At 35.3% G+C, this 27,200-nt stretch overlaps 1 protein-coding gene across 1 annotated transcript in view; it reads left to right on the top strand.

The window, feature by feature from the left end:
- The first annotated feature begins 1,317 nt into the window (after positions 1-1,317).
- Positions 1,318-27,200, top strand: part of Ns2 (nucleostemin 2) — a 34,772-nt gene continuing 8,889 nt past the window's right edge. Inside the window, exons 1-3 of the mRNA XM_089097081.1 lie at positions 1,318-1,350; positions 14,055-14,912; positions 18,945-19,237. Of these exons, the coding sequence (XP_088953207.1) occupies positions 14,065-14,912; positions 18,945-19,237 (1,141 nt within the window). The 5' untranslated portion in view covers positions 1,318-1,350; positions 14,055-14,064. The remainder of the gene's footprint in view (positions 1,351-14,054; positions 14,913-18,944; positions 19,238-27,200) is intronic.

Raw genomic sequence — 27,200 nt, forward strand, 5'->3', positions numbered from 1 at the left:
TTTAACAAATATACTTTATTGTTTACACGTTACGTTATATTGCTACGTTATGTTTATACGTTGTTTATACTTTATACGTTATAAAAAGTATTGTTTCACCAGTAACCATATGGAATCTAGGAAAATAATATTAATGTAACATTACCTAATATAAACATAATTGTGAGAATTTATTTAACCCTTCCAATAAGCAATCCCAGCGGAGGGAGTTTATGTTCAGTCATAGTCAGCACATTTTCTTTAAGATCCACATTAGGTCAGCAAAATCAAATATTTTATCACTACTTTATATAGAAAAAGAGTTATTAAATAGCCCTATTAATTTTGACAAACTGATTGACGAACTTACAGAATTAAAAGTTAGAAATAAGGCAAAATAACTAATCAACTTGGGTGTATTTGTTAAAGTATTATTTTTTGTTTAAATAAATTACGTTGATGTTCGTTTCTTAAATTAATTATGTTTTTTTATATATGTTTATTATTTTTTCCGTTTCTTCTTCTAATCCGATAATTAAATAAAACTACAAAGTATATGGTTTAAAATCAAACGCAAAGCATGTGTTATGACTGATAAATAGGCCCGGAATTCCAATGTTGCCTAAGGCCGCTGTAGCCCTAGTCTATCATTGTATACAAAGTGGATAAAGGCACTGAAGAAAACAAATATGCAGGTCTAATCTCTTTCTAGCCATCAGAAACTTAAAAAAATATACAAAGTTATGATATGTTTAATTTAATATGTTTGGGACTAGACACATCAAAAATATTCTCTTTTTTCAAATCTGTGAAATGAAAGGAGAGGTCCCATAAGCTTTCCACTATACCATAACAGTACTTCATCATTTTAATATGATTTAGTACTTTAAATTTTAGCAGCAAACTCAAGCTTTTCGTAAACGTCAGTTTATACTCAATTCTATTTTTATACTCTTAGAGTGACAGCTTATCTCAGCAAGTCTTCTCAATAGGTCTTCTGTAATCTCTAAAGCAAAGGTTTGTTCTAAGTTTCAGCGTTAATTGCTATGAAACTGAGTTGGGAAATTAACAAAAATTTCAACTGACGTTTGATTATTGAAGGCTCTGAAGGCTACTGACTGAAGCCTAGTCATTTTTAATGCTGAATTGCAGTTATATGAATGGATATTATTAGCTTAAAATTATTTTCAAGTTTTTGAACACACTAAATTATGTTTTTTTTAATATAAATTTTAAACCATTCTAGAATCGACAGAATGTTCTCTTCTTTTTCGCTCATTTAATGATTTTATTCAAAATTTTAGGCTTTCATACTTTACATCGTGGCAACGCTACCCTTCTCGTAAGAAATTCAAATAGTACACTGTCAAGGTAGAAACTTATTGTAAATTAGGACGTAGCCCTATAACAATTATTATATTTCCAAGTAGCATACCTATTATTATATGTCGTTCAATAAAAGCCCATTGGTTTGGCTTGACCTAACTTCTCAGCTGTAGGCCTAGGCTAAGTATTAATTTAATATCTTTAGTATGCTTACACAACCTCCCATATTATCCTAATCTTTGACATTATACAGCCTATACAGGTTTACTTACTTGGAACTGGCTTGATAAAGTTCTACAAAATCATATTATTGAGTTAGGAATAAAGTGAATACACCATTCAATGCCTTTTTTTATGCTGATTACAAATAGGCCTATAATAATCATTTAGCCTATATTGGAAATAAATTTAAGCCCCCCCTATATATACCTAACACAACCTAACCCTGAATTGGCATATATAAGGGGGGGGCTGAAATTCATTTCCGATAGAAATGATTAGCCTATTATATTTGTAATCAGCATAAAAAAAGGCATCAAATGGTGTATTCACTTTATTCCTAACTCAATAATATGATTTTGTAGAACTTTACCCTGGCTTACAGTTGGGACAAGACTAGTAGGAACTAGTTGACTAAAATCTCAGAAAACTTCTGGTTTTCAGTAGGCTAGTCAAATTTAGACAAAAGGGTAGGCTAAGATTTTCCTTTATCATATTACCTTAGTTAAGAAGAAAATGAATGCACACCTTGATGCCTTTTTATTACCTTTCCAAATATGATACAGGGGAGATTCCATTTTTAGCCTTTGACAGGGTCATGGTAACTTATTACCTTGTCTAGCCTAGCTTATTGTTTTTAGACTAGCCTATGATGTGGTTAAAAAATTAAAGTAATCAAAAACCAACTATATATAAAAAATAGCTTTTAAATGAGCCTGTGAACAGTTCTTTCAGAGCACTGTTCTGTTAGTGCAAAAAAATAAAAAAATGAATAAAGAGGACATAACAGTGTTACCCATGCTAGAAAAGTAAGTTTCTTTGTTTCTCAAGTTGGAAAGTTGTAAGTTCCGTGTAGGCTATAGTGTTTTTGACAATAGTGATTCCATAGGAGTACTTTTTGTTTTGCTCTGTGGTATTTCCAAAAAGTTGCAGGCACTTGTAGTTTTTGGCCTCATATTCAATGTATACCACACACAGGCACCCATAAGTAGATTTGTTTTGTTGGGGGGGGGGGTACTTTGTGTAGTTGGCACTTCCAATGTTGGATATTGACCCTGGTGCCATGCCTACACATGCATCAAACACTGCTGACAAGAGGCCTGGTTGATTGCTGCTGAAGTATCATAATGTTGCCAGCACAACACCACTGTCTAAGGTGGCAGTGTCTGCTGACTTTGAATTAATGTGAACCAATTCTTTATTACATCAACCACAATGTTAGAGCTTTACTTTTCTTGTTTTGTTAAGGATTTTGATTTCCCTACCTAGAAATCAAGTGCAGTTTGTAAAATTAAACAAACAAGTGCATATACAAATAGGCTAGTTTGCATGAATTCCTTGTGCTTTCAGGGTGAGTTTTTATTCAGCACTAGTTCTTGTAGCACATCCATTAAATAGACAATTGTCTCTTGCCTTAAATTGCATGTCTGGTGAGATAAGGTTGTGATAAGCCTCCTGTGGAATATCTTGCTGGTGGTGTGACATTACTGCTGGTTTGCATTCCAGGTTAGCATATACCCTGCATTGGCCCAATCCTGATCAACTCCTTTCTTGAACACATCTATGATTTCAGACTAGATAGTGGCTTCAGAGAGGTTGTTCCAGTGTGGGACAGCATGTACAGAGAAGAAGTGCTAGAAATCATGTCAATGGCAACAAGGGACTTGCAGCTTCTTTGTGTGACCTCTTGTTGTACTTGCAAGGGATGAGGAGAAAACTTGACTTGAGTGGTTGTTTTCTAGCAGTTTGTGACTAGCAATTGTGTCTCCTCTCTTCCTTCAATAGACTAAGGTGGGGAGTCTGAGGGACACAAGGTGTTCCTCATACAGCTTGTCTTGCAAAGCTGGTATAAGCTTTGTTGCTTGCCTTTGGACACTCTTGAGTGCTCTAATGTCCATTTTATAATGGGAAGACACTAGGGTCATTCCAAATTCCAGGTGTGGACATACAATAGCTTTGTACAGCTTCTTGACCACACATAGCTTCCTGGTGGTAAACATTTGTTTTATGAACCCTAGGGCTCAGTTTGCTTTTTGCAACTTGAGCTTGTGTATGGCTGTGGAACTTGAGTTCATCATTGACAATAACCCTCAGGTCCTTCTCCTCACTTACAGCTTCAAGTAGGTCATTTTCAATATGGTAAGGTTGTCTAGGATTGTCATACCCAAGATGTAGGACTTTGCATTTTGACATGTTGAACTACAAACCCCACTCAGATGACCATCTAGATAGCTGATCAAAATCTTCTTGCATTGTTGAGTGATTGGGGCTAATTTGGGCCTGTCCTAAGAGCTTGCAATTGTCAGCGTTTAGTGGCAGTGGGTTTTTCAGGTGAGTTGTACAGTCATTAATGTATATGCTGAACAACATTGGCCCTGGGATTGTACCCTGTGGAATTTCTCTTATGACAGAATTTTTGTCAGAATAAACAGTTTTACTGGTGGCATCATAAACTACTACCCTCTGAACTCTTCCAGTGAGAAAGGCTTCGATCCAGACAACTATGTCCTCATGCACCCTGTCTGCTTCCACTTTCAGGAGAAGAAGTTGATGCTTACTCTATCAAAGGCTTTTGCTTGATCAAGCAATATGACATCCACCAGAAGTCTCATCATCCAAGAGTCTGGTCACAAAGTCAAATGTTTCAATGAGGTTTGTATTGATTGAGCAACCTTTACAGAAACCATACTGATGTTTTGAAAGTGACCGATTTCTTTGAAGGTAGGAAACCAGTGTGTCATTTACAATGCTCTCAAGGACCCTGTATACATCTGCATAAAAAGCAATAGTGCCTTTTTTGGGAAAGCTTCAAGATTTCTGCTTTCTATGGGTCCAAACTGATGGAGAATAATATGGGATCAGACCTTGTAGTAGCTGATGATCTGTGTGCACTATGGTTTTACCCTCCTGGCAGGCGTCAAGTGTTTGAAATGACACCCATGCCTATTTTGAACTCACTTTTCAGGAATGCATGTATGAATTTGGGCATTGTCTGTCTGAGGTGGTACACCATAAGCAATGAGGCTCAGATGTTTTGAACAGACACCAGATTAAATTCCAGGTAGGAACTTGAGATTTAAGGACTTCTCTATTTCAAAACACCTTGATATAGCTAAGAATCAATATTTCTTGAGTCCTTGCCATAGGCAGGTGTTTATAAATACTTAGGCTTTGATTCTATGACAAACCAGTGTTACTTGAAATGGTAGGTTCTGAAAATTCTCAAGTTCTTGGCTGTTAAATTCTGAATTTAATATCAAGGACAATTAATGTGTTTCATTATTTGTCATAAAACCACTGGAGGTGTAATAAATAGGAGCAGACTAGGAGGTGTCTAATTATAGGACAGGGACCTATTTCAGACATCAACAAGGCACTAGGCCTTTCGATTTCCAATCGAATGAGCCCTTTTTGAAACGACAACGCTTTCTAAAAACACCTTATATGTCCCCAGGGCATAAATTACAACCCTTACCCTAAGGGCTGTTAGGGTGGTTGTCATCCTCTAATACCTAATTTCAAGAACTTTCAACTACATTAAAAAAATGGCTATCTCAAAATTTTGATTGGATGTGTTTGGGGAAATGGTAGGCGTGAGAGGGGCGTTAGTTGCTTTCCAATCACTTTCACCTATTAAAAATGGCACTACCCCTTTTAATTTACAATCAAATGAGCCCTTTTGAAGTGTCTACGACAAAACTTTCAATAAAAGCCTTATATGCCCCCAGGGCATAACTTATAACCCTTGCCCTGAGGGCTGGGGGGGGGTTGTCATTCTGAAAGACCTAATTTCCAGAACTTTCTACTACTTTGAAAAAAATGGCTATCTGAAAATTTTGATTGGATGTGTTTGGAGGAATGGTGGGCGTGGGAGGGGGTTTAACTACCCTCCAATCACTTTCGACTATTAAAAAGGGCATTAGCCCTCTCAGTTTCCAATTGAATGAGCCCCTTTTGAAGTTTTACGACAATTCTATCTATAAAAAAAACCTTATATGCCCCCTGGGCATAACTTACAACCTTTGCCCTGGGAGCTCTGGGGGGTTTGTCATCCTTATATACATAATTTCCTGAACTTTAAACTACATTGAACAAAATGGCTATTTCTAAAATTTGATTGAACGTTTCTGGGGAAATTGTGAGCGTGAGAGGGGGGTCAATTACTCTCCACTCACTTTCTACTATTATAAAGGGCAATTTCAATTTCCAATCAAATGAGCCCTTTTTGAGATTTCTACAACAACTTTCTATATAAACCTTATATGCCCCCTGGGCATAACTTACAACCCTTGTACTGAGTGCTCTGAGTGGGTTATCATCCTAAAAGACCTAATTTCTAGAACTTTCAACTACGTTGAAGAAAATGGATATCTCAAAATTTTGATTGGATGTGTTTGGGAAAATGGTGGGCGTGAGAGGGGCGTTAGTCGCTTTCTAATCACTTTCAACTAGTAAAAAAGGCACTAGCCCTTTCAATTTCCAATTGAATGAGCTTTTTGAAGTTTCTACAACAATGCTTTCAATAAAAACCTTATATGCCCCCAGGGTATAACTCACAACCCTTGCCCTGAGGGCTGTGAGGGGGAGGGGTTGTCATCCTTAAAGACCTAATTTCCAAAACTTTCTACTACGTTGAATAAAATGGCTATCTAAAAATGTGTTTAGATGTGTTTGGGGAAAAGGTGAGCGTGAGAGGGGGCTTAGTTGCCCTCAAATCACTTTCGACTATTAAAAAGGGCACTAGCCGTTTGAATTTCCAATTGAATGAGCCCTTTTTCGAGTTTCTAAGACAAAGATTTGAATAAAAACCTTATATGCCCCAAGGGCATAACTTACAACCCTTGCCCTGAAAACTGTGGGGGGGGGGGGGAGTGTCCTGCTCAAAGGTATAATTTCCTGAACTTTAAACTGCGTGGAACGAAATGGCGATCTCAAAATTTTGATTGGATTTGTTTGGGGAAATGGTGGGCGTGGAAGGGGTGCTAGTTGCCTTCCAATCACTTTCGACTCTTAAAAAGGATATTACCCATTTCAATTTCCAATCGAATGAGCTCTTTTTGAAGTTTCTACAACAATACGTTCTATAAAAACCTTATATGCCCCCAGGGCATAATTTATAATCCTTGGCCTGAGTGCTGTGAGGGGGTTGTCATCCTCAAAGATCTAATTTACAGAACATAAAACTATGTTGAACAAAATGGCTATATCAAAATTTTTATTAGATGTGTTTTGCGAAAAGGGGGGCGAGAGAGGGGGGTTAGTTGCCCTCCAATCACTTTTGAATATTAAAAACGGCACTAGTCCTTTCAATTTCAAATCGAATGAGTCCTTTTTGAAGTTTCTACGAAAGCGCCTTCTATAAAAACCTTCTATGCTCCCAGGGTATAACTTACAACCCTTGCCCTGAGGGTTGTGGGGGAGTTTCCTCCTCAAAAACATAATTTCTATCTGGAAATCAACTTTGGTGAACAAAATGGTTATCTCAAAATGTTGATTGGATATGTGTCGGGAAATGGTGGCCGTGGAAGGGGCGTTAGTTGCCTTCCAATCAGTTTTGACTATTAAAAAAGGCAGAAGTCACTCTAATTTCCAATTGAATAAGCCCTTTTTGAAGTTTATACGACAACTTCTTCGATACGAAGTGCCCTGCTCTAAAGGAAAAAAATAATAAATAATACATTGTGCCAACATCATTCTTATATGCCCCCTGGGCAAAACTTAAAATCCTTGCCCTGAGAGTTGTGGGGGAGTGTCCTCCTCAAAAATATATTTTCTATCTGGAAATCAACTACACTGTACAAAATGGCTATCTCAAAATTTTGATTGGATGTGTTTGGGGGAATGATGGACGTGGGGGGGGGGGGGGCTAGTTGCCCTCCAATCACTTTCGACTATTAAAAAGGGCACTAGCCAGTCCAATTTCCAATCGAATGAGCCCTTTTCGAAGTTTCCACGACAACTCCTTCGATACGAAGTGCCCTGGTATGGAAAAAAACAACAAAAAATAAATGAATAATACATTGTGTCAACATCGTTCTTTACTTAGGCAGCGTGACTGCGCTGCCTATGATCTATTAGCATCAAAATTCCGTTTTTTTTAGTTTCAATTACTATTGAGCTGGGTAACTCCTTACTTACAGTTTAAGGCTAACTCCTTCCTTACTCATTAAATAAAAAAAAAACAAGTTTCTTCAACTGAAAGTAAAGAGCAATATTAAAGCTTATAACGAACAGAAATTATTACGTGTATAAAGGGTTGCTCCCTCTTCAACACATCGCTCTTTACTACTTTTAAAAAAGCGTCTTATTGTTCTAAATAGACGGCATTGTGTTTCAGGAATTATTCTTAAAGAATTGGGACGAAATTCAAACTTTAGCGTAAAGAGTGAGGTGTTGAGAAGGGGGCGACCCCCTTTGTATACGTAATAAATTCTATTTGTTTTAAGTTTTAATGTTGCTTCTTACTTTCAGTTGAGAAAACTTGTTTTTTTTATTTAATTTCTGATCGTTTTTTAATAATGCCAGGAAATGCTGGCCTCACCTCCACGGAGAAACCCCCTCCCCACAGAAACATTATCTAGACAGTTTAATACCGGTGAAAATTTACCCCGGACAATTACTCTTAACCACTTTGCGCGTAAAATTGAGACGGAAAAGAGAAATCAAGACACAAAAAATAATTTTGTATAAGAACTCTGGCAAATCCCCCAGTGTAATTTCCCCTGACAAGTTCATTCCCTGGAAACTTCCCTCCCCATGGAAAATTCCCCCTGGGACAAACCCCCAGCAGAAAAATTGTCTCTCCCCCACCCGAAAATGCGTGCATACTTCCCAATAACAGATACTATGGGCAAACAATGGGTAAATTTTATAACTTAAAGACCTTTTCCCTTGGGCTGTGGGGGGGGCGTCATATTATACCCAAAGGCATTGTTATTGGGCCTTTCAACTATGGTGAACAAAATGCTTATCCCAAATTTTGATCAGAAAAAAGGGACGGAGGAGGGGCCTAGTTGCCCTCCAATTTGGTCACTTAGAAAAGGCACTAGAACTTTTAATTTCCATTCGAATGAGCCCTCCCCCGAAAATTTAGGACCACTGGGTCGATACGATCACCCCTGGAAAAAAACAAAAACAAATAAACACGCATCCGTGATCTTTTCCCAAGATCAAATTCCCCATTTTGCAGATATGAGCTTGAAACCTATATAGTTGGGTTCTCTGATATGTTGAATCTGATGTTGTGATTTTCATTAAGATCACTTGACTTTTAGGGCGTGTCTCCCCTTTTTCAAAAATCAGGAATAGTTTCTCAGGCTCGTAACCTTTAATGAAATTTATATATTTGAAATCAGCATAAAAAGTTGATTCTTTTGATATATCTATTGTTATCAAAATTCCGCTTTTCAGAGTTTTGGTTACTATTGAGCCAGACTGCTCCTTACTTACAGTTTGTTACCGCGAACTGTTCGATTTTCTAGTAATTGGTCAAAACACTCTTTGAATCCATTTGGTGACTAAGGCCTGGACATGTAAAAGTTTATCTTCATATGGATGTATTATGTTGAACTTAACCAGTTATATTTGAATGATCTATGGCTTTCAGAGCTCCAGTTCTATGGCTTATGGCTTTCAGGCAATAATCTACAAGCGCCGGAGGCCTAGCTGCAATATGACCAACTCTCATTCGTACCCAATCATCTTCATTTACTTTGCTGATTTAATAATTGTTGTTTTTGCTTTTCACATTAAGTGCTCAAAAAGTCCATTTTGCCAAAAAATCAAATACGGGAGAAACCTTCTTAGTATTCAATGTGTTGAGATTAATTCTACCTTAAGATTACTGTCAGCAAACATAAGTAAAGTTGAATCCATTTGTTGCCATTCACTATTAAAAACAGTTAAAACCTAAATAATTTAATAACTTTCCATTAACTGTTTTTTTTTCTTTTTGTCATCCCAATAGATCCTGTAATTTAAGTAGATTGGACATGTAATCCACAGTCTGTAAAATAATATGTGTGTTATATGCACCCTAGACTTCAAGTCCTGATGTCAGGAGTTTGATTCCTAGTGTTGCTGGTTATTTGGTTAGGAATAACCAGGTTGTGACTCTGTAAGCTCAGCCATAGTTAACAGCTCTAAATGAAAGCTCGGAGAAATCTGAGAGTGGGGGGAATATTGGAAGCATTGGATGATTTGCCCTCAACCACGCATTTCACTCCCGGCCAAAGGTATCAAATCAGATGATTAGTACCTGCACAATGCAGAAAATTGGTCATTATGCAAAAAAGTTTTGTTTTAAAGATTTAAGCGTACAAAATTCATTATGTATTTTCTAGTCTTGTCCTATTTTTTTCCCATTTAAGTGTTCCAATTATCTTTTTGTCATTGTCAGTATTTCTAAAATATTTCAACAAATGGTTGGCTTATGCACCATTCACAATGAGATTATGCTAATACTAGATTCTTCTAGTGTTAATTTAAACCATTAACACCTTTTCATAGAATTTTCCAACCAATCAGAAAAGTTTATGACAAATCTGATTGGCTCAAATTAGCACTAGTTAGATATCAGTATTAGTAAAATCTTATTGCAAATGACTTTTGTAGATATTTATTGCTACTCTCTTGAAAGAAGCAGAAGTGTGTTGAATATTGAGAGGAACCATAAAACTATCTTTATATTGATAATATTTTTCAAATGGCGCTAATGTTTTTGGTGCAGGCAATAAAACATATAGTTCACTTAAACCTTGTAAACCTTATACCATCCCAAAATGTATCTAAATGATTTGCCTATCCTAAGGTTGAGAATATTATAAATATCCTTGGGAAGATTTACTTGGATAGTTCTAAAGGTAGTTATATTTAAATAATGTTCTGTTCTTCAAAAAATTCTTTTCAACAATGTAATATTTGTAAAAAAAAAAAAAGCTGAAATGCACAAGTGTTAAATCATAAACCAAGGTTCAAACACCCAACAGAATTATTACATAAGCAAAGGAACTGCAAAAACTATACAATAGTTGAAGGCAACAAATTACACTAAGCACTCTAAGCAACTCAATATTCAGTTGGAACTCACAGAATTAGTCTTGATAGCAGTTTAATCTGTCTGCAGCTTCTCGTTGATATTTTACTTCTATCAATAATTATTATTGCCCTGTGACATTGTCAGTGGGATATTGAGGTAGAGAATTATTTCTCTTTGGATACCTTTGTTGGAAATTATCATTGGAAATTAGGTTTCAGATAGTCAGGAATGAAAGATAGGATGTATCTTAAGTGCGTGCCCCTATAGAGCTTTACTGGAGATGCATAGCCATCAACTGGTGTGTTAATGTGTTCCAGAAATGCATGGTCAACATCATTGTTGGATATTTGTGTTTTTCTTGTTATGGCTTTTCCAGTACCAACTGCCTTTTTTGCTAGGCCAATAGGCTGTGGTGTGGACTAGAAGTTCGATTATCTATGCCCCATTCTTTCATCAAACTTTGAAGTATCCGTCGAGGGGAAAACTAGTGGCAAACTCAACATACACTCGGAGTTATATCCCATCTCATGATAGAACTCCAAATTGGAATTCCATGCGTCTCGTTCCTTATCTTTTCCCATGTTTAAGATTTTTGCTTAATATTAAAGTAATTTTGTAATAATTTTGAGTTTTTAGTGTTGTTCTCATTGAAATTTAAGATTTTAGCTTTGTTTCCCAGGAAATGGAAGATTATCCCAATTTTAGTTGCAAGTTGTAATTCTCAGATGGCGTCAATCATGGAGAAGTTTGTTGAAAAATATTCTATTTTCAATTTAGATTATTGTATCAGTTATTCTAGTATTTTTCTTATGTCAATTACTCTTTGTATTTGGACCCAATGCACATACATATAGATGATAAAACTTGACCTTCAAGTTGTAAACTCTATTTTGCAAGAAAAAAACTTCTAGCGAGATATGTGGCAGCTCTTGATACCCGATATAGACCACACAAATTTATCTATTTACCGACAATTTCTCAGAGCGAACTAATTGACTTTCTTTCAGCAGAAGTTAGGGAGAAGATCCTCGACGAAGTTTGAATTCAGAAATTTATTCTTTGATACGATCCCCGATGCTTTACACTCTGATAAGCTTGTGCTCATAATCTGCACTATAAACTTGGATGGGACACCTAGAAAGAGATTATTACATGTTAGCGAGACTAATGACGAAACCGGGCAGGGTGTGGCCGAAAGCATAATAGGAACATTGTCAAGGAGAGGAAGTCCTCTGGATAAACTAGCTATTCAGTCTTATTACTATGCAAGTACGGTGTCTCGTCAATTTAATGGAGCCCAGTAGGAAATATCTGAACTTCCTGATTGCCGTGTGCCCGATGTTCCCTATAGGGCCGTATCCAGGGGTTAATTTTTTTTATAGTAAAACCCCCTCCGAAAAAAATCCTGGGTACGGCCTTGGTTCCCTGACAGGCCCACAGACAAAACATTGTTATAGAACATAGTGGCAGCTCATCTCTTTGGATAGTTGAGCTTTTCAACGACCTTGACAAAATATACGTGTTCTTCTCTTCATCTACAAAGCATTTTGCCACCCTTAAAGAAAGCTCTCTTTGATTGAAAACAGCTTTAAATCCTTGAAACCTATCACGGACTTGGTAAACTGCAAGTGCTGAAACCATACAAGCAGTAGTTACTTATTTTGAAGCAATAGTCTTAGCCCTTTACGAAACAAAACAGATAAGGAACACCGATGCGAAGTCAAAGGCACATGCTAGTGGCCATCTGAAAATGATTTCAAACTTCGAATTTATCGGTTGCTTCATCTTTTGAAAAAAATCATGTACAAGATGAGGATAGCAACAGAAAAACTTGAAGAAGAGGAGATCAACATTATCGACGCAATTGTGATACTTGAAGAGATGAGTAAACTTTTCAAAAGAATATTGGAGGATGAAATGAACAATTTCATTGACACTACAAAAATGTTAACCAGAATGAGAGAAGCCGATCCAGAGGCAGGTTTCGTCAGACACCATCGTCGCCTGACTTGAACGATCTCGTTTTGACAAGTCAAGCAGAAATCTCAATGTATCAGTTTTATAGACAGCGGTTTAGAATCCTGCTTGAAACTTTGAGTACAATGATGGGAGATATCTTAGAGCTTGCCTCGTCCATTTTTAGCCATTTTGATCCTAACTTTAGCTTCCTATAAAAAAGGGTTTCAGTTGCAGACATTGAGCTAGCACCAACGCTTTTTTTCTAAATCAAGAGAGACCTCCGGATTATACTGATTTTCAAATAGAGCTTGAAGTTCTGTTTCAGTTTCGCCACGGCGCTACTTGCTTCAGAGAAGTCCCAGGGGAAGAAAATTGCCGACAACACCAGCTTAAGTAAGCTAATCTCCTTAGCCAGCCAAATTGACTGCGACATCACCTGTTGCAGTTGCTGCTGCCGAAAGAACATTCAGCAAGCTCGAGTTTACTAAGAATTTCCTTAGAACGGCCTTGGTTGATTTTTGATTAGAGTCCTTATGTTGTTGGCGAATGAGAAAGACCTCACCGATGCCCTTGACTTAAACAAGATTGTCCAGCTGTGGTCCACTTTGAAGAACAGTCGAATAAAAACATAGCTGTCCTTAGTTACGCATGATATATTCGGTTTCAGCTTCTTGTTTGTCTCCGTAGATAAGTATAAATGATAGAACATTAATTATAATAAATTTACAAGAGTCGTATAATGTGACCTAGGAGTCATTTTAATAGTGGGATTTCATCCCCCCCTGGCCTTAGTCCTTCGAGCCATCCCTGTATTTATGTATTTACTTATCTAATTTATTTTATATATTTATTAATGTTGGAGTCCTGAAGTAAAAAAAAAAAAAAAAAAAAAAAATGTCGTAATATTTATAGTTTTATATACAAATCAGGAAGTTCGAATTCCAAAAATCATATTTTGAACATGCAAAATTTTATTTTGGAGGGAAAACTGAACGTGTTCAGAATCGAAAATAAATGAGATTTGCCCCAAGGGCTAGCTTCAAAGATTTCTCAAAGGCTTTATTTATGCACTCTTTAGGTTTTAATATTGCTCTTTACTTTCGTCTGAAGGTCCAAGTTCATAATAATCCATGGATTTAGTTCAAAACTCATTCCCTTTCATCCTATGTCATTAATTTACTTGTTAAAAAGGAGCGTATTCATTTCTGGGTATATATGCCAAATTAGGAGGATGTATTTCTCCTTTTAGTTTTCTGATATTTTCAAATATATAGTTTGAAGCTAAAAAAGAGTTTATTCCAATTTTGACTGGTAAAACATAACGGTTTTAATTTATACCACGTACAACTACAATCACTGTTATCATTTCCTCTTTACGTCTGTGTTAAGTTGAGTGATTGAATTGAATCTGTTCATCCAGCAGATGGTTTCAAGGTAATGTATTAATTTAAACAACTTTGGGAATACTCATTTGCAAAGACAAGATGAGACTAAACCTAATAGGAAATATTTCTGAAGGTAATTTTTTTTTCAGAATTAACAAAATGGGAAAGAACAAACCACGTGAGAAGCCTCAAGCGAGCAAGCATGCCCATAGCATGAACCCAAATAGGAGTACCACCACCTTAAAGGGGGTAGCCAAGCCAAGGGACAAGGCAACTATTAAACGACTACAGATGTACAGGAACTTCAAAGCTAAACGTGATCGAACCGGTAAAATTATCCGAGCAGCACCTTATCAGAGCAAAGTGCCAGATGGCACCGTGGCACGGGTTGAACCGAATCAGAGGTGGTTTGGTAATACAAGGGTTGTTAGTCAATCTGCATTGCAGAAATTTCAGGAAGAATTGGGTAAGGCAATGCGAGATCCTTATCAAGTTGTGATGAAACAGACTCGTCTTCCAGTAACCTTGCTAAATGAAACGGCTAAGTACAAGCGAGTTCATCTTCTTGATACAGAAAGCTTCGGGTCTGTTTTTGGAAAAAAGAAAACGAGAAAGAGGCCTTCTCTTGGTACTTGCGATCTGGAATCCTATATTGAAACTGCTCATAATTCATCAGAACTTTATGATGAAGACAAAGATAAGTCTCTGATACGTGATGCGCCTGACGAGGTAGCTGCTTCTAGAGAAATGGTGATGAAAGCAGGACAGAGCAAGCGCATTTGGAAAGAATTATACAAAGTCATTGATTCATCAGATGTAGTCATCCAAGTTTTAGATGCTCGAGATCCGATGGGTACTCGGTGCAAACAAGTTGAAGCCTATCTGAAAAAAGAGAAGCAACATAAGCAGCTGATATTTATTCTGAATAAGGTTGACTTGGTACCTGTTTGGGTTACTCAAAGATGGGTTAAGATCATCAGCAAGGAATATCCAACCTTGGCTTTCAGGTAAACACTTTTTATTTTACGACAACCGAAAGAAAGAATAATGCAGTAGTAGTAGTAGTAATGATAATTTATTATACAAAAAATAGACAAGATCAATCAATTGCGCTCCAAAAGCATCGTTTGCGAGGGTATGCTACAAAAAAAACGAATATACATGTATATATTCTATAAGAATTGGAGGGTGAAACTTTCATAAATATTTCATTCACAATAAAACTACAGAATATCATGATTTCAAAGTAGAAATGTTTATACATTTATTATCATTTTAAGTTGTGTGCGATACACAGCTAAATGTAGCCATATTTTAAGAAGGTATTTAGCAGATTTTGAGGGGGGGGGGGTCGAAAAGAAGGTTTTAAAAGTATCAAGGACATTACAATGGAAATTTGCTTGTTTAATTGTAAGTAGAAGCTTACACGAGTATATATCTTGTCAAATTGGGAAAAATCAGGTTTTCAATTTTTTTTGGGAAAGGGACTTATATTCCGTTATAGTTTTTGGCAATAGAGGGTGCCAGATTAAAAAAGAAAACATGATTGCAAAATTAGCAAAATAAGTCAAAATGTGTGACACCAAGCAGCCTGAGGAGATTTACCGTTTTTTTCAGGAGTTTTTTCACGAATCAAATGTTTGTTTTAATTTTTACAGATAAAATGCATTGTCAAATTTAGCTTTAATTTTGCCATTTAGATTCTGATAAATAAATATTGGAAATTGAAATATTTATGGCATTATGGAATTATAATTTGCTACTTACTTACAATTTTTTCATAATTTCTTTAATGAAATTTCTGCATTGTGTATTCAAGAGGTGACTTCAAGAAAGAATTTGTTACTTACTTATTTACAATTTTTTCATAGTTTCTTAAATGAAGTTTCTGCATTGTGTATCCAAGATGTCACTTCAGGAAAGAGTTTGTTACTTGCTTACAATTTTTTCATAATTTATTGAATGAAATATCTGCATTGTATATCCAAGAAGTGAAAACAATAAAGAGTTTGTTACTTACTTGCAATTTTTTCATAATTTCTTGAATGAAATATCTGTACTGTATATCCAAGAGGTGAAATCACTGCATTAAAAAATAAATTAAATTGATCATACGATCTAAATTATTTCATCAGATACGCCAGCATTCATAAATGATCCTTTTATGGCTTTTATGGTTGTTAGGTAGTTGGTTTTAATTCTTTTAATTTTTGGCTTTTATTGTTACATCGTTTCGTTTCGCGCTGAAGAAGAGAGGCGTTTGTCCTCTCGAAATATTCGCTTTTTTTTTTCAGTATCGTCATTTGGCCTATAAAAACCCCATTTTTGCTCGTTTTTCTTTATTTATGTGAATACAAATATCTATATTCGTTGCTAGTTTCGAATAGTGTGCTAGTGCAAATTATCATGGCCGTATCCAGGGGGGGGGGGTACCCGGTTTGAACCCCCCCCCCCCGAAATTTTTTTAACGACTCGAAAATAAGTCGAAAATTAGTAAAACCTAGGTAAAAATCAGTAAAATTAGTCGAAAACTGAGTCAAAAATTAGTAAACCCCCCCCCAAAAGTCAAAAATTAGTAAAAACCCCCCTGAACAAAAATCCTGGATACGGCCCTGCAAATTATAATTACTAAATCTGTGGAATATTTCAGTAGAAAATGATAAACCATAAACCATTTTGATAATATAAGTTTAGAAATAGGTTTGAAAAACAAAAATGTGAAGGCAGGCACGGGGGGGGGGGGGAAGGGGATTTTTTCGAAACCAAAAACAGGTAAAATATATGAATATTGTGGAAAAAGACTCACAAACAGGAGGTTTCTTGGACATTCTGCTGAAAAAGTTCTCTTGGACGTTTTGCAAATATTTTGTTCCAATATTGTAATTCATCTACCAGTGTTTTATTTTAATTTGGATAAAATCATAGTAGAGAGCCAGCGATTGTCATTTAACATTGAAACCTTTGCTCTGGAGACAGTTGCGACAATTGTATTTTGTTAATATTGGTGGTGGTTTTATTTGTTTTTAGTTTTTTATCTTTATTTCTTCTGTGCTGAAGACGCCTCGTTGACATACAGGCGAAATATCCGCGTCGTCTTAGTTTATTTTATGTTTCCTCTACTGGCAGCAGTCTCGTTTTGTTGTTTTTCATTGAGTTGTTTCTCTCTTTGTTGTTTTTGTCAAGGCTTGCCAGTTTGGCATAAGATCTTTCAATAATTTCGGTTCGTTTTAAGTTATGGCGCCCCTTACTTTGGGTTGAATTTTGTATTTATTTTTTATTTCATAAGGTATAAAGGTTACTCATTGAACCTGAACTGAACTTTTATATCTTTATTCAACAGATAGCTTAAATATTTTTTTTTCATTGAGGCCTAAAATATTCATTATGATCCCGGAAGAAAGGAAATAAAAGGAAAGCTTGGAAAAACTTTGAGGTCAAGAAGTCAGTCCATTCTTTTGATGGCTAAAAATAAAAATGGGGTGTTAATTGGTGATAATTGGGTGATGTGGTAAATGAGCTTTTGAATAATGGTGTTTACAAAGTTATAGATAAAATGTTATAAAAATGATTTTGGATTAATAAATAGGGTTTTACATAGGGATTCTAGTAAAATTGAAATTCAAGCGGGTTAATTCTTTGCTCATTAAAGTTGATTCACTGAAAATAATTAGTTGAATAAAATGGCAGGTCTCATGGAACACAACTAAAGTGCTTACCTATGCAAAGGGGTCAACTGTGTGTTGATAATAGTTCGTCAACTCTCTGTTTGCCAACTCTCTAAAAAATAGTTTAAAAAACGCTTAAACACTTTGTCTCCTTAGTGTTTTTTTAAACTCAAAAATGATTATGCATACTATTTAATTTGGTTTCAGGAATGCCCACTCATTAGAGCATGCATAAACAGCTTTAATTTATTTATATGATTCATTCTTTTGATAAGATAATGGTTGTCTTCCTGCTGAAAAAGTTCTAAAAATGAAAAAAACATCGACTCCATTTCTAAAGAAACTTAATTTGTAGACTTTTCCACATAGGAATATGCAATAATTGTTTAAATTGGCTTCATCTCATAATTGGCTCGGTCCATCTTCTTCAGCTCGAGGGCTGATTTATCTTCAACACACGCTAAAGCAACATTAAAAACAAGAAAAAAAAACGCAACTAATATTTTAATTCAATTTGATATAGTTGTACTCTTTTTATATGAAAAAGCGTGTGTAATTATAGTCTTAAGCGCACACGACCGAAACTCCAGGTAGAGTTATTTCTAGGAAACTCCAAACGATTATTTCTAGGAGGAGGAAGGAGGTTTGAAATTCAAAAAGATATTCCTGGTTACAGTTTTTGAATTGTACTGGGGTGTATTTCATAGAGGGTTTCCTTAGTCTTTATAAATACAATTGAAAAGACGGAAATTTTTGAAAACTTCGCTTTTATTTACATATATTCAATTAGACCCTCCCCCTTTCCCTACTCCCAGTCTTATATAGGATAACCTAGGATGTAGTGCTGAGAAGAAACATAAGTTAAATTCAAAAGAATGTTCTTGATTTAAACTACGATTACCTCTAAAATTTAAGGCGAACATAAATTATTCTGTATTTTTTAGGGATTCCCCCCTCTCCCTTTCTCAACCCTACTGTGCTTTATTCTAAAGTTTAACTTACTTCCCCGATACTTCCAGAAAAAAAAGATCCTCTAACACATGGGCAGCGGGTAGTAGATTCTTCAAGAATGGATTCACAATTCTTAAAGAATAGAAGGGGCTTACTTTTTCGATTTATGTGTTATGAGATTGAATCAGTAGTAAAACACTAAATAATATGTCAATTTTAAAGATTTGTACATAAACCTTGTGATAATAAAAGTCTATTTGGCAGCTTTAGCAAAAGTTTAGTTTTGCTCTGCTAATTATTCAACATGTGCAATAAACTTTGAGCTCGTTATTTGAAGTATTAGAAAGTGTATGTTGAAATTGTGGTCTTGCACCTTTAGAAGAACGTTTTAGCTTTAGTTTAAGTAACTAAATTTACTTTTAGATCATCTTTAACTCACCCTTTTGGAAAAGGGTCCTTGATCAACCTTTTACGACAATTTGGAAAGCTCCATTCAGATAAAAAACAAATTAGTGTTGGTTTCATAGGATATCCTAATGTAGGAAAAAGCAGCATAATCAATACACTTCGGTCGAAAAAAGTTTGCAAAGTGGCACCAATTGCTGGCGAAACCAAAGTGTGGCAATATATTACCCTTATGAGAAGAATCTTTCTTATTGATTGTCCAGGAGTTGTTTTCCCTAGTGGAGAGACAGATGAAGAAAAGGTCCTCAAAGGTAAACTTGATGTTCCCATATTTTTGAAAGTCTGTTTATATTTATGTCCTATCAAATCTAAAAGGCCAGACTTGTATTTCCACCTTCCTCGGGCTTCAGAAACCATGAGGAATTATTAGAATTCATTCCTTCTTCTGGGAAATCCGGCGCCCCCTTCATAGCAATGTCCCTTCCCCTATGAAAACTTCCTCCATGGTAAGATCCTCCCACATAACCCCCGATGCATATAAAACTTGCTATGAAGGTTAATATATTTAAAACATATATTTATAAAAAAACATATAATAACATATAATAATTATAAAACATATAAAACCTTGATGAAAGAGAACTAAGAAATTAATCTGAAAACAGTGCTGGATTGGATATGGTCTGTCAACCTATTTTACTAGTTTAATTGAATTCAATTGGAACTTGTGAACAGGAACCCATGCCATGCTATATAGTTTTTTGAGGGGGGGACTTACAAAAAAAACTCTAAAGCATGCATCAAAATTTGTTTGTATGCATTATATGTTTATATTTCATTACAATTCATTCCTTCTTCTAGGAATATTAGTAAGGAGATTAACGTCTTCACTTTGTTTATAAGAAGATGCCTTTTTGATTGTTCTGATATAGTTTTCACTTCTGGCTATCCTATTTAAACTTATTCAGATATTATAGATACATTTATTCAGATACCAATCTAAATTTACTCAGGTACCCATTTAAAATTATCTTTATGATTATATTTATAAAGATTATTATTCAGATACTCATTTAAAATTATCTTTATGGCTATATTTATAAAGATTATATTTCAAAATTTTCTATATAATAAGTTGCTTAATAATACATTAAAATCCTATTGTTGTGCTTGTATTTTTTTTTTTTGTGTGTGTTAACATTTTTTTTTTATATTTTAAGTCTGTTTCTCAGAAATATTGTGTTCTATTTTAGCCAAATATTGCTGAGTTCAACATTGGTGCTTAACTTGTACCAGAGGTGGTTTTGGGGGAGAGATAGAGGAGGCACTTGCCCTGATGGCAGAAATTTTAGAGTGCAGAATTTCAAATAATGAATCTAACGGTTATAATCATTTTGTAATTTTGAAAATTTTATTTCTATTAAAATGAAGTAAAGGGCGTAGTTAATAAATTAAAATAATTAATAAATTATTAATTAATTAACACAATAAAACTAAATTAAAAAAAATTAAAAGGTACTAAATATTAATAATTAAAATAGTTAAATTATAGTAATTAATGATAATTAAATAATTTAAATGTTAAACTAGAAAAAAATTAAAACATTTATCATTAATCAATTCAAAAATTGAAAATATTTTTGTTAATAGATGAAAATTTTGTTAAAATTTGGGCTTAAAATTTGCGGGAGACGGGGGGGGCGCTAATCAAGATTTTTACCCGAATGCAAGAGAGGCCAGAGCCACCACTGGCTTGTACAGTCTGTTCCATTTGAAAGCTTCTGAAAAAAAAGTACAAATGGAAATCAGCCTCTGTATTCTCGTCTTTCTTTGTCAAATTTTTAAAGAAATGATTCTGTCCCCTTAAATCTAAAATAGGTGTGTTGTCCTTTTTTCATATCTTTCTTTATGATCCGATTAACGCTGCATAATCAACGTTTACATAAAATACTGCAGATTATCCAGGTTGCAGCGGTAGCTTGCAACCTAGTAAGAGAGGATCACGTCCCATACTAAGAAATACAATAGCCCATAAATCCTAAAAATAGAGTGAGATCGAAACACAAAGCCTCCCTCTGTGGTTCCGGAACCGGCATTTAATATCGCGATTCGGCCACCCTGATTTACGGGAAAAAGTGACTGTGCTTGCGGGAAAGCTGTCGTTATCTGCAGTTCTTACTGCGCATCATAATTTACGTCGTTTTATGTAAATAATTGTTAAGTGTGCGAGTTTGCTTTTTGTTGTTGTTGTTTTTTTTTTTTCTTGATGTACTCCGCTTCTTTTTTATAGTGGGTAATAAATAAATTATTATTATTATTAAAGAATACCGTTAGAATAGCCTTGTCCAACACCCCTATACATGGGCGCCCATAAGCTGAATTCCAGGGGGGGCAAACTTCGTCTAATTGCTACTTTTAATGCTATATAATAGAAATCTCAGAACAAAAATGTAAAAATAAGGCAGCATCATTCATCCAGGGGGGCAAGAGCCCCCCCTGCCCCCCCATATGGGCGCCCATGCCCCTATATAGGAAACTTACAGCTCCTTGGCTTGAATAACTAAGAAAATGTATTGGCTTGAAAAACATGAAAATTCGCTTGAACTACGATATTCTGCATCGCCGGCATCTTTTTTTTTCCTTTTTTTTCTATGCAGCTAGCGGGGCACTGGAACATCATAGAGAGCTTTTTAATGGCTCATTTTAAAGGAAATTGGTGTATTTAAAAATCTTTTGCAATTGAAAAAAATTATTTTAGAAATAGATTAACTATAACACAACTATTAACTAACAACTATAGCACAAAAAATAACTATAACACATAAAAATGCCAACAACTATAACATATAAAAATAACAACTATAAATTCTACAATTATATAACACAAATAACACTAACGACTATAACACATAAAAGTGCTAACAACTATAACTTATCAAAATGCTAACAACTATGATATAAATGATAGAGCTAAAAAGTAAAGGATCGATATAGCCCATCGTTTCATCGGATATAGCTGAATCCCATTCAAGAGCTAGCCCACAGTCCCTTGTAATTTCACTGCAACATTGGGTGCTCTTGGTTACTTTTGGTTGCTCTTGGAACATTGCAACACTGCAAAATTGGGTGCCTCTTGGTTACTTTTGGATGCTCTTGGAACATTGCAACACTGCAACATTGCAACACTGCAACATTGGGTGCCTCTTGGTTACTTTTGGATGCTCTTGGAACATTGCAACACTGCAAAATTGCAACACTGCAACATTGGGTGCTCTTGGTTACTATCGCTAGCATATTCAAGACTTAATAGGGTAAAACCACTCATAACCGATAGTAAAATATGTTTTCTACGAATTATATTAAAAGTCGGTTTCAGAATCGAGGATATATATTTATGTTGTTCCATTTGCGTGACTAGTGTTAAATTATTATTTATTCTTTTTACAATTTTAATTTTCTAGACTCTCTTGAAAATTATCTTGATTTTTTCGTCTGATTCCTTTTTGCTTTGTTACCAGATCTTGTATAGGGTAATTCTTTTTAGGGCTCATGTATCCTTCAGGTTCATTTACCTTAATTTTTACCCATCAGCAAGTTAATTTATCCTCATTTTCACCATTACTTTCGGAATCGAGAATGTATATTTCTACCGTTCCTTTCGTCTTATTAGTTATCTCCCCTAGATTTTTATTACCGAATGCTCGAAGGTTTCCATCCTCAATTCTACTCCCTGTTGCTGCTACATATCTAATAGGTATGTTTTCATCATCACTTTCAGAATCGAGGATATATATTTCCTTCGTTCCTTCTTGTTTATTTTTTAGATTTTTCATTTTCAAGACTTTTCTTTCTTCCTATTTTTCCTCTCCTATTTGTCACTGGCTCTTCTTTAAAACTACCTAGTTTATGATCATTTTTCTTATTGTTGTTCTATCCTTCCGGCTCTATAACCTTAACACCTACGTAGTCTAACTATTATATTAGAATTAACGAAAAAATTTATGCAGTTACCACTTTCTTAAAATAGTTTGAATGCATAAAATATTTGTGCAATAATATTTATGTAAATAATATCTCTATTATAACATCGAAGTTGCTTTTTATAAACTAAAGTTTATAACCCAATTTGTATTGTCATGGTAACCAGACTACTATGCAAAACTTCAATCAGGCTACTATCCAAAAACAAAACAAAGCTTATTATATATGCATGATTATAAATATGCATCTCTATGCCCATAAAGTGGTGTTTTGGTTCAGGATGCGAACCAAAGAAGTAATCTCATTTGTTGCTTAGAGATCGAAGCAACAAGGGAAATTAAAGGCTAGTAGCCTTTAGCATGGCAGAAAATAAAAGTGGTATTGGTGCATTATGCGGGCACCGCTATATACTGTATGTGGAATGTCAAACGGGAAATGCTACAGTCAAACGGGAGAGAAAGATACCCGGTTATAATGGCTTATGAACAAAATAATAAGAATTACAAGTTACAATTATGCGCCCAGAATGCTATAATGTCTTTCGCAATCGCTGAAAAATAATCTCTGCTTTCAGACTTCACTTCAGATTGTCAATTAAATAAAAAAAACAAGTTTTTTAAACTGAAAGTAAGGAGCGACATTAAAACTTAAAACGAACAGAAATTATTCCGTATATGAAAGGGATTGTCCCCTCCTCAACGCCTCGCTCTTTACGCTAAAGTTTTTTATTGTTTTAAAAAATAAAGTTGTGAGACAGAGTCAAACTTTAGCGTAAAGAGCGAGGCGTTGAGGAGGGGACAGTCCCTTTCATATACGGAATAATTTCTGTCCGTTTTAAGTTTTAATGTTGCTCCTTACTTTCAGTTTAAATTTTTTTTTTTTATTTAATTTTTGAACGTTTTTGAATAAATGCAGGTTTTGATCTTGGCTCACCGTACATGAATAATTAAAACCAAATTGTTATATTAATTTACTCTTGTTTAGTTAAATGGCTTTCTCGAAACTTGTTTAATTTTATTTACGAACGTTTTTATTAGTAATAAATATACGTAACTTACGAATTAACTTACGTAACGAACTTCTATAGGCCTATTCATTAATTTTTAATTTGTTTATTAGGGGGTTCGCCCCCTAGTCAATACCTTGCTCTTTAAGCGAAATTTCGAATTTTGTTCCAATTCTTTAAAAATGACCGCTTAATCACAAAGGCCGTTAATTAGAATAAATAGCTCTTATGAAAGTACAAAAAAATCTTTGGCTTAAAGAGCGAGGTATTGACTACGGGGGTGAACCCAATCATATATGTAATATTTTCTGTTCGTTTAAAGTTTCGATGTTGCTGCTATTGCAGTTGAAATACTTGTTTTTTATATTAAATTTCTGATCTTTTTTTAAATAATGCTGGGAAGTCCGGCATCCCCTTCATAGCAATGTCCCTTCCCCCATGAAAACTTCCTTCATGGAAAGATCCTCCCACATAACCTCCGACCCCCACCCCCACTACCAGGAAAAGTTTCCCCTGAAAACGCCTGTATACTTCCAAATAACCAATACTATATTGGGTAAAGTTCATAACTTTCAGCCCTCCCCCCAGGAACTTCGGGGGATTAAGTCATCCTAAAAGACATACTTATTATATTTTCGAACATGCTGAACAAAATGCCTATCTCAAAATTTTGATCAGGTGACTGGGAAAAAATGAGCGTGGGAGGGGGCCTAGTTGCCCTCCATTTTTTTGGTCACTTAAAAAGGGCAGTAGAATTTTTAATTTCCATTCGAATGAGGCCTCTCATTATATTCTAGGACCACTGGGTCGATACGATCACCCCTGGGAAAAAAAAAAAAAAAAAAAAAAAACAAATAACCACGCATCCGTGATCTTTATTCTTGCAAAAAATGCAAAATTCCACATTTTTGTAGATAGGAGCTTGAAACCTATACAGTAGGGTTCTCTGATACGCGGAATATGATGGTGTGATTTTCATTAAGGTTCTATAACTTTTAGGGGGTCTTTCCCCCTTTTTTAGAAAATCAGCCAAATTTTCTCAGGAGCCTAACTTTTGATGGGTAGGGTTAAACTTGATGAAAATTATATATTTGAAATCAGCATTAAAATCTGATTCTTTTGATGTATCTATTTGTATCAAAATACCGTTTTATAGAGTTTCGGTTACCATTGAGCCGGGTCGCTCCTTACTTACAGTTCGTTACCACGAACTGTTTGATATGCTTCTCATACAAGTATAATGTCATGGTGTGTATATTTTCGCACTCTTTTTGTCTTGGGCAATTACCCCTTATCCTGTAAAAATTCAGGTGCCTCTTTTTCTGTCTTTGGCAAATCCCAAAGTGTAATGTTAACATTCATATGTACCGGGTATCTGTCTCTCCCGTTTGACTGAAGCATTTCCCGTTTGACATTCCACATACAGTATATAGCGGTGCCCGCATAATGCACCAGTACCAATAAAAGTTTACTACAGACAAAAAGTACACGGTATCTGTAATTAAAAGCTTCAATTCTTTGGGTCCTAGAGTTGTCTCCATCTCTTTTATAAAAACCATAGAGAAGGGGGGGGGGGGGCAAACACCAAAAAAAATTTAAAGATCGAAAATGTTGGGAATTGAGAGTAGCGTGGCGGAAAATCATAAGTTACTGCAAGCAACAAGTAGACACTGGCTGTACTTAGAAGCTCTGATTCTTTGAAGAACAGTGATATCCACTCCACTTCTTTCACAAACCATAGAGAGAGGGATTCAGCAGGTGGGCAAACAGCATAAAAAACGGCTTTAAAAAGCGGAAACTTGAAAGTGGGATTAGCTTGATGGAAAATAATAACCTACTGCAAGCAGTAAGTGCGCGGTGGCTATCATGGTTACATCTGTGGACCAAACCTAGTGAAGAGCAAACCCCGGCCAACAGCAACCGGAAGTCTAAAACAGGCGTTTTGAAAAAAAACTGTCAAGTGAGGAAGGATCGGCCCTGAATTTGATTTTTAGGTATGGTAGCCTAACTGATATTTCGACTGATCTTAACAGTAAAAATTTATTGCGAAAACAAATTTATGGGAATTTCAAAAGAGGCTGAAACCCCTTGAAAATGGTGTCTGATCGAATCAAAATTACGCCATTTTAATTACCATGGTCAAAGACATCATATAGGAGAATTACAGTCCCCCATCTTGAACAGCACGGGAAATCACTTTTTTTGCATGCAAAGCGCTAATGTCTCTTTTTTATTCTTTTTTTACGATGGGAAACCGTCCCAGACTAGTGGTCTTGGGATCTTAGGAGAGAGCTCATTTGAAAGTAAATGTAAAAAAAGAATTTGACCTTCATCATTAATTAACAGGTGCAGAATAATGTTTGAACTGTAAATAATCCTAGTAGACAGGGATTGTTCCAACAATTTTAAAGATGATTTTTACAGATTTAGAATATTTTTAAAGATTTAAACAAAAAAACAAAAGAGTGCAATCTCAAGAGAAGTTGAAAAATGTGTTGCACCATTATGGCAGAAACATAGCAATAATGATAACACAAATTCCCTTGAATTACATTAGCTTCACATCTAAAATTAGTTCAATGTCCTTCAGTTTTTTTAAAATCTCTGTATATTTATGTGGGACAATATTTCATGAATATCCGAACTTTGAATCTGCAACTCCTCAAAGATACATACAGTAATTTACCCCTTGGACTCTATGTGTGACAAAATTGAAGGCTTTTTAAGGAAAGTCTAAGAGAGGTGCGAAGTAAAATATATTTTTAATGCCCTTTTTTAATAACTACTCATTTTGACTTATTTAATTTATTCATTTAAGTCAGAAATAGCAAAGTTTTTTCTGGTGGAAACGAAGAGTAAAGTTGAATTTTAGAACTAACGCAAATTATTGTTTCGCACTTTCTGCAAAATGTAATTGCAAAGCTGGTCTAAATAAACAGACTCGTGAAATAACCTAAATTAATAGAATATTGGGATACCAGCTCTTTGCTGAAAACTGAGCGTGCTCGGGTTTTATAGATCTACACGCTACTTCAGGACTTTTCTGCTCCCACTCCTGTTTTATTGCGCTGGTTTGGTGTTTTCAATAGTTTCTTCCCACCACGCCTTACGTATGAAGCACAGTTTATATAATTATCCAGTATGATCTTTCCCTATCTCACCCATTATAAAGACCCGGACCGGGGTGCAAGTGCTCCGGAGAACGTTTTTGCAGATAGAAACATAAGCGGCATCAGATCTTTTCACGGGTAGACAAGTCAGATTTCTCTTGGACGCGAAACTTGGCT

The sequence above is a fragment of the Artemia sp. Qi Xiang Cuo genome, chromosome 11 (assembly GCF_049724085.1).
Source record: "Artemia sp. Qi Xiang Cuo chromosome 11, ASM4972408v1, whole genome shotgun sequence".
In the NCBI taxonomy this organism is placed as follows: domain Eukaryota; kingdom Metazoa; phylum Arthropoda; class Branchiopoda; order Anostraca; family Artemiidae; genus Artemia; species Artemia sp. Qi Xiang Cuo.